Source organism: Arachis ipaensis, chromosome B5, assembly GCF_059453495.1.
Source record: "Arachis ipaensis isolate K30076 ecotype BB chromosome B5, ASM5945349v1, whole genome shotgun sequence".
Classification (NCBI taxonomy): Eukaryota; Viridiplantae; Streptophyta; class Magnoliopsida; order Fabales; family Fabaceae; genus Arachis; species Arachis ipaensis.
In genome coordinates this window covers 14,932,684-14,941,369 of record NC_142440.1, presented here as the reverse complement: position 1 = coordinate 14,941,369, position 8,686 = coordinate 14,932,684, and the positions used below count along the sequence as shown (strand labels likewise).

General features: G+C 34.5%; 1 protein-coding gene across 1 annotated transcript; it reads left to right on the top strand.

Moving 5' to 3' along the window:
* The first annotated feature begins 215 nt into the window (after positions 1-215).
* Positions 216-5,512, top strand: LOC107640212 (PH, RCC1 and FYVE domains-containing protein 1-like). Its single transcript, XM_016343758.3, has 5 exons — positions 216-569; positions 2,573-3,883; positions 3,972-4,118; positions 4,387-4,832; positions 5,353-5,512. The coding sequence occupies exons 1-5, from the start codon at positions 216-218 to the stop codon at positions 5,510-5,512; spliced, it is 2,418 nt and encodes an 805-aa protein (XP_016199244.1).
* Positions 5,513-8,686: the final 3,174 nt, after the last annotated feature.

The following is an 8,686-nucleotide window of genomic DNA, read 5'->3' as shown; positions in this document are numbered from 1 at the left end:
AATATTCGCTCTGAGTCTAATTCATTCAACTCATCAAATATTGTATTCTAATAGTCATCAACTGACAAGTCATTTTTCTTTGATACTCTCAAAGTATTCAAATTAATTTCTAATGGTAGCACCGCATCATGGCCATAAATCAATTTATAAGGTGAAGTACCTGTCGACCCCCTTGGTGAATTTCGATAAGCCCATAACACCTGGCTTAAAGTTTCATGCCATGTTCGAGGTCTATTCCCATCCAAGCATCTCGTGAGGAGTTCGATCTGAGGATCTCCCATGCTATTTCTGTTCAAGCTTTTCATGATCAAGAAGAAGCAAGACTCGAAGCAGAATTAACTCAAATTCAGGAACAACTTGCCACCATATGCCAAAATCGAGCCACCATAGCCAAACATCTGGCTGCAGCCCAACAAGAACAACATCTCCTTATTCAGGAACTTGTCTCAATCTACACAAAGCGGGGAGAATATGAAAAACAACTTGAGAAAATTCAAACTGACAAGTTCAAACAGATTGAAGTGCTTTCAATTCTGGAAAACAAAAGGGGAAAGCTGCGCTCCGATTTGGCAAAACTAATTGCACCTTGAACTCCTTTTTTATTTCTAATTTTATTTTTTGTAATAACTTCCATCTTTTCTAAACTCTAATATATATGGTGAACTTCTATATTTGCCAACAATAGAAAAGTTTCAAGTATTTCCCATTAATCGAGTTAATCACTTTTCCTAACCCAATATCTTTAACCTGATAGCCATTTCCAGAATATATCCCTGTTACTTGAAACGGGCCTTCCCAACTATGGGACCATTTACCCAGAAATCTTAATTTCTTTTCCATTGGTCAAATGACTTTTAAAACTTACTCGCCTATCCTGAAAGACTTTTCTTTAACTTGACGATTATAACTTCGAGCAACGCTTTCTTTTTGTCGAATTACATTATCAAGTGTCAGGATTCGTTCTGAATTCATTTAACTCATCGAACATTGCATTCCAATAATCATCAACTGGCAAATCATTCTATCTTGATACTCTTAAAGTATTCAAATTAATTTCCAATGATAATACTGCATCATGGCCATATACCAATTTATAATGTGATGTCCCTGTCGAATCTCTTGGTGAATTTTGATAAGCCCATAATACTTGACTTAAAGTTTCATGCCATGTTCGAGGCTTATTCTCGATATGCTTTTTAATCAAGCTTATCAATATCTTATTTGCTGCCTCAACTTGCCATTAGCCTGTGCATAATAAGGAGTTGAAGTAACCATATTAATGCTTCTTGAAGCCACAAAATTTTTAATTCGCTGGCCAGTAAATATAGTTCCTTGGTCAGTACTTAACGTCTGAGGAATTCCAAATCGATGGATAATATGTTCCTCGACAAAGTCTATTATTTCACTTTGACCAACTTCTACCAGCAGAACTGCTTCAACCCATTTTGTAAAATAATCAATAGCTACTAAAATAAACTTGTGTTATTTTGATGAAGGAGGGTGGATCAATCCAATCAAATCCAGAGCCCAACCTCTAAAGGGCCATGGCTTTATTATCGAATGCAATTCAGCCGTTGGAATTTGTTGTATCGAACCATGTTTCTAACATTCCTGACATGCCTTCGCATAATTAATACAATCCTTTATCATGGATGGTCAATATACATGATTTCGATATAATATCCATCTCATCTTCTTCCCTACGTGATGGGCACCACATATTCCATTATGAGCGGTTGCAAGACAATTTTCTATATTAGATTTGGCTGTGGCTTCTTCATTTTCAGTTTTTTAGATTTTTTTCTCCTTCTTATCTCTGTCATCTTCTTCCGAAGATTGAGGCCGTTTCTTCCCACGGGTCTTATAATGGAAACTAAATCCCAGCACATCATCATCCGAACCCGTTGAATAGAGAACAGAAAAGGGAATGTAATTGCATTTAGCTACCTAGGACCACACACACCCTTTATATAGAGACCTTATATGAAGCTAACTAAGCTCAACAAGTAGTTATAACAGCTGATAGAAATAGACTAAGCTAACTACTTTCTATAACTGTTTGATCTTTCTCCATAATAGAATTGTAGCTATTTTGAATTCAGATTACAACAGAATTTGATATATCACACTTGGAGAGAGCTCTATTGTACCTTGGAAGACCACCTCACCCTTCGAGTCACTTTTAGATTCGCCAAAATTCTCCTTGAAGCTGTCGGAGGAATCACCTTCCATCTTAAACAAAAAAACAGAGATTCGGAATTTTCTTCTCAACTCAAAAATAGGGCAAACAAGAACACAATAGTAGATGGACACAAATAGATGGCCACGATGCTTGCTCATAATAAATAAAATTTTCAAACACAATAGACAAGTGAACGGTGAGAATGGAACATGACTCGATCATTGTGCAATTAAAAGAAACCAGATCAAGCATGAACAATGTGAATAAGATCACCAAAACACACAGAATCTCACTTGACGAAGCACTTGAGCAAAATGCAAAACAATGTATTATTCATAGATTCTCTTCCCACAAAGCACACACCATAACAAATTAATATTCTATTTATAGACGTGTGGCACATGGCATTCGGCATTGGCAACTGCCAATGGAAAACTTTTTACGTTCGGTGATGGAACATTTGGTGTCTTAGGTCATGGAGATAGAGAGAGTGTGTTATATCCAAAGGAAGTGCAGTTATTAAGTAGATTTAGGACTCTTAAAGTTGCATGTGGAGTATGGCACACTGCAGCTATTATAGAGGTAACACTTCAGTCTAGTTCAAATGTTTCATCAAGGAAGCTCTTCACTTGGGGTGATGGTGATCAGTATCGTTTGGGGCATGGAAACAAGGAAACATACCTTCAACCGACTTGTGTCTCATATCTTATAGAAGCATGTGGAAACACTATGACTGTTGCCCCCACTACATCTGGTCATATTTTCACTATGGGAGGCACTGAACATGGTCAACTAAGAAATTCTTTGTCCGATGGAAAAGTACCAATGCTAGTACAAGATAAGTTGGTAGGTGAGTATGTTGAGGAAATATCATGTGGATCTCATCATGTGGCTGTATTGACATTAAGAAGTGAACTATATACATGGGGGAAAGATGCCAATGGAAGATTGGGACATGGAGACACAGAAGATAGGAAGGGTCCAATAATAGTGGAAGTCTTGAAAGAAAGGCATGTAAAAAACATTTCGTGTGGGTCGAAGTTTACAGCTTGCATATGCATCCATAAATGGGTCTCGGGAGTTGAGCAATCTAGTTGTACCGCATGTAGGCAACCATTTAGATTTACTAGAAAAAGGCACAATTGTTATAATTGTGGGTTAGTGCATTGCCATGGTTGCAGTTCAAAAAAGGCATTGAGGGCAGCATTGGCTCCAACACCCGGAAAACCTCATCGTGTGTGTGATTCTTGTTATACTAAGATTAAAAATGTTGAGTCGAATTCTGGTGCCATTTTTAATAGGAGAGCTACTACTCCACCTCGTACTTCTATAGATGGAAGGGAAAGATTTACCCTGGGAGAAATAAGATCTTCAAGAACTCTCTTCCCTCTCTCAAGGATTCACAAGACTACTACAGAGCAAGTTGTTCAGGTTCCATCACTAGTGCAATTGAAAGATGTTGCATTCCCAAGTTCAACAGGTTCAATAATGCAAAATCTTTTGAAGCCTACCATCGCTGCCATACCTCCAACTCCAAGTCCACCACCAACTCCATCACTCATTTCAAGGCCCGCATCCCCGTATGCAAGAAGGCCAAGCCCTACGCGTTCCGGCGCTGGTGGATTCTCTAGAAGTCTTCTTGATAGTTTGAGGAAAACAAATGAGCTTAAGAATCAAGAAGTATCAAAATTACAGAAACAAGTAAGTTTCCTGTTGATTCACTTTCCATATTCTCTGAAAAACCTCAAGGATCACCAATATTAAGTTAATGAATATTATTTTTATGTAGATTCAAAGTTTGAAACAGAAAAGTAACATGAAAGATGTGGAAAATCAAAAGCTTCGCCAACATATTAAAGAAGCTACAACATTGGCAGCAGATGAGTCTTCTAAGCATAAAGCAATGCTAGAAATTTTTGAGTGCACTATCATTCAGGTATCTTCATTCTATTTACCAAGGATATAGTTGAAATCGTTGACTTATATATGTAAATGTCTCGATTGCTCAACTTTCAATTCCACACTTTTTACTACAAACTACTTTAGTATTTGAGCATCATGTTTCTTTATAAAAAATTCTTAGTCGCCCAAATTACTGGCGTAAAATACTTCAAGAAGAATATATGAGAAATAGAACAAATCCCTTGATCAGAATTTCAAGTACATCATCCTGATTAAGTAGACTTGCCTTTTGTTCAATCTAGTTGAAGCAAATGGCTGAGAAGTTGCCACCAGAGATTTCAGAAACTGAAAATTTGAGAATTGCACTTACTCAAGCTGAAGATTTTCTGAAAGAAAACTCGACATCTGAAACATTTTCTGTGCCATCAATATCAGAGTCTACTCGACAAAATGCACCTGATCCTGCCACAGATATTGGGGATTCAAAAATGCAAGAGCACAATACAGAAGAATATCATGAAGCGGCGGCTTCGGACCCATCTCATGATGAGGAGAATGTCCTTCAAGAAAGAAATGGATCATCTGTATCCGATAATAGAACAGCAGTGCAACCACAAAGCTCCGAGGAAACATCAAGGTTGGCAAGAGATGGAGAAACACAAGTTATTGAACAATTTGAGCCTGGTATTTACGTGACACTAATAGTAAGGCCTAATGGTGTCAAAATTTTCAGGAGAGTTAGATTTAGGTATACTACAGTTACTTGTTTATCTGATAAATTCTACATTTTCAATTTCTGTATCAGTGTGATTTGTATTGAACATATGAGTCACTATAGTAGTTAGCTTCACAAAATTATATTAGTATTCTTCTTCTATCTCAGGTGAAGGTGTGTATACCCATTTTTGAAATATGTACACGAATGTGTGATCAAAATAGCTGCTACATTATTTAAACCATTTCTCTAGTTTTGATCTGCATGCACAACACATTTTTTAAAAAAGAAGTTGCAGAAATTTGTATCGACGCATTTCTTAATTTTGCTATTACTAAATAATATATGTTGTTTGAATTATTGTATGACATTAGCATGTGTGCAACATGATTTTTTGATAAATCACTTGGAAAGCTTTTCATGGCACCCAAATTACACAAGCTTTTTATTGGATCACAATGTTAAACTCTTTTGTATACTTCCAGTGCAAAATAATTAAATTCTTCCTACACTTCTCAAATATTTTATATGATTTTTTTATTTATTTATGCAGCAAGCGAAGGTTTCATGAGCAACAAGCAGAAGAATGGTGGAACATAAATAAAGAGAGGGTGCTTCAGAGATATGGTCAACAAGCTAGAAGTGATGCTAATGCATCATTTAGCACCCCGACACCACCTGCTGAAGAAAATATTGAGGTAGCACCTACCTAACACTTGAATCTTACTTAGATTTGCATAGACATCATCTTAGTTTTGATGAAAGTACAAGGTACAGAATGAAGCATCATTAATCTACTAAGTGTAGCAAAAAGTTGTATCTAGTTACATCAATTCCTAAATTTAGTAGCTTTTTACAACAGGGCATGCATATAAATAGGGGTGGCAGTGGGGCGAGTAGGGGCGGGTTTTTACCCTACCCGACCCCGCCCCGCCGTCCTGTTACTCATGTACTACCCACCCCGTCACTACCTGCGGGTAGTAAATTGTAGTACCCGAACCTGTCCCTACGGGTACCCGCCCCATCCCTACCCACCCCTATAAAAATTAAATATTTTAATTTTTACATATTCTTATATAAATTAAGGCAAAAACTTAAAATTCATAGATAAATTAAAATACAAACATAAAATTCGTACGTCATTAGCTCAAATAACTAGAAATTAAAAAAAAAAGTGTTAAATCACTACAAATTTAGATTCACCATAATAAAGAAATTACAATATTAGATATAAAGGAATCTTCAACCCTTATTCTTGATCACTTTCAACATCTTTATCATCATTAAAAGTTTACAAATCAAGATTTAAACCTGAAAATAAAAAGAGATAAAAATTAACAAATTAATTAGTACTATGTAAAAAATTAACATAAATAAAAATTAACACTGTTACTTTGTGTGTCTTCTCTAGTAATACTAGTCATGAAGTAATTTAAAAACACCTATATCAATAAAATTAAAATTACTGAGAGTATAAAATTAACATAAATTAGAATAAAATCAAAATTCACAATTGCATAAAAATGATAATTCAAAGCATATAATAAGCTAACACACCAATAAATACATCTACTGATTTTTTAATATTCCTTTATTCTTAATATAATAAGCTGACGCACCAACTTCCTGCCGGTGCAATTATTCTCATTATATATATATATATATATATATATATATATATATATATATATATATATATATATACTAGTACTAGTAGTACTATATATATATAGAGACTACTCTTCTCAAGAAAATCATGAGAAAAAGAAAGTAGTAACAATATTATTATATGGAAGATTTCAAAGAGCCAGTGAGTTGAGAAAAATTTTCTGAGTTTATAAATTATTGGTGTCTTAGAATTTTTAGAAAATAATTTAAAAATAGAAGAAAAAATAGTGTTATGCACACATATTATAAGAAAGTTATCACGTATTCCTGTGTACCATTGCGGAACTTCATGTTTCTGTGTACTATTAAGTTTCTAGCAATATTTTTGTCTTCTAGTAAACTTTGAAATTACTATATTAACCCTTAAAATAGATATGAAATTATACAATTGGCCAACAGAATAGTTCACATAGGAATAACAAGATAGTTCGAATGTTTGTGGCTTAATCATTGGCCTAATTTTAACTGAGTCAAAGTGTATAAGAATAGGATAGAACGGCTCAACATTCCTCATTTGCAATATAAAGTATTTGAAAATATTTTAGTTTTTACATAATTTTAAAAACAATTATTTTACATATTAATATTATTATAGAGAGTAATTGAATATGTTAAGCGACTAATACTGATAAAATTAAACAATTTGTTAATAGGAAGGAAATTAAGTATAATTAAAGTAAATATTTATACAATATACAAAAAAAAAATCTATTCAATTTGTATTTATAAAATTTATAAAATTTATTCTTTATCAATTTATTTAATTTGTATTAATTTCATTTTATTGCAAAAATATTCTTGAATAATTATTGGAGATAGAAGATAAAAAAATATAATTATAAAAAAATAGTGTTAAAATTTAAATATGACTATATATATATTGTTCTCAAAAGTATTTTTTCTTTGTACTTCTTTTTTTTATTTGTCTTGTTAGTTTACTATTATTTTATTGTTTTAAATTATAATATAAAATTAAGTGCTGTCTTTTTTTAAAGTAATATTCAAACTATATTCTCTTATTACGTTGTTTTAGTTCTTTTGTATTTTAAAATTTGTTAATTTTTTTATATATTTTTTATTAGTATATCCATATATATGAGAAATTTTAGGGGGTCAATAATTTTTGGACAAGTTACCAAAATAAAATATTTGGGCTCCAAAATTATCGAAATATAACTTTTGCAGTTTGAATACGAAAATGCAACTTTCTACAAAATTATGTAAACTGCTAATGTCCCACGATTTCAAAATACACATAAACCGCTGATGGGATCCCGCGGTTTCTGTGTGAATGGCAAATAGGCATAAATCATAGAAGGGATCTAGCGGTTTATGGTTACACAAACAAAATCGCAAATAAAATCGCATCAATTTTACCCAAGAGAATCAAAATTACATATAGAAACATAAATAACAACGACATTACAGTAAAACTAAATCAACAACATAACATTACTAAATCAACAACATAACAGTAAATATTCAGACCAACAACTTAACACACCAATACAAGACAGCAAAACAAATAAAGATAGAACAATAAAACTTAAATACAAAGATCTGATTGACACCTATGCATCGGCTTCGAGTGCAGCACATCGTTGGGGGCAACCCCTGCAAGTGTGTCCAGTCTGCCTACATAGCCCACAGCGCTTCGGCCTAGCAGTATCGGCCTCATCCATGGTGTTACAGATTCTGGTAAACCTCGGTCTCCCTTTTCTGACACGTCTCATGTTAGAATCAGGAATGACAGTCGTATCGTCATAAGGTGGCCAGAGACCCTTTGGAATAGGAAGCAGAAACCCCATCCGATATACACTAAACACCTCAGTTATGGTATAAACTTCATGAACGTATGTAGCCAGTCTAGTCGAAAATGAGCACAGCATGCAATCGCATGGCAGCACGGGTAATGTAGAGCCTGGAAGTACCCACAGTCACAAGTGCAATCCCTGAGGAAAACCCGATACGTACCTAGCGAGAAGTTACCGGTAGATGTCGTCTCTGCAACAGTATACTCAGATTGATGTCTGTCAAACAGAGTAACAGTGAAGCACCTCGAATCCTTCAAGTCACGCTCTATCGCCTTAACCAGCGTCTGGCAAAATCGGTGGCCAGATCCCAACTGAGCCTCTGCTGACTGTCCTCGAATGACAAAAAGTTCTGGTAGCCTCCCATATGTCGACTTCACTAGTGCAGTGACCTGTAGATTCCGTGTC

Bases quoted from the DNA above. Each gene is read 5' to 3' on its own strand.
- LOC107640212 (XM_016343758.3), top strand. From the start codon at position 216: ATGCCATGTTCGAGGTCTATTCCCATCCAAGCATCTCGTGAGGAGTTC. The intron at 3,884-3,971 runs GTAAGTTTCCTG...ATTTTTATGTAG, and splicing joins TATCAAAATTACAGAAACAA to ATTCAAAGTTTGAAACAGAA. The intron at 4,833-5,352 runs GTATACTACAGT...TTATTTATGCAG, and splicing joins TTCAGGAGAGTTAGATTTAG to CAAGCGAAGGTTTCATGAGC.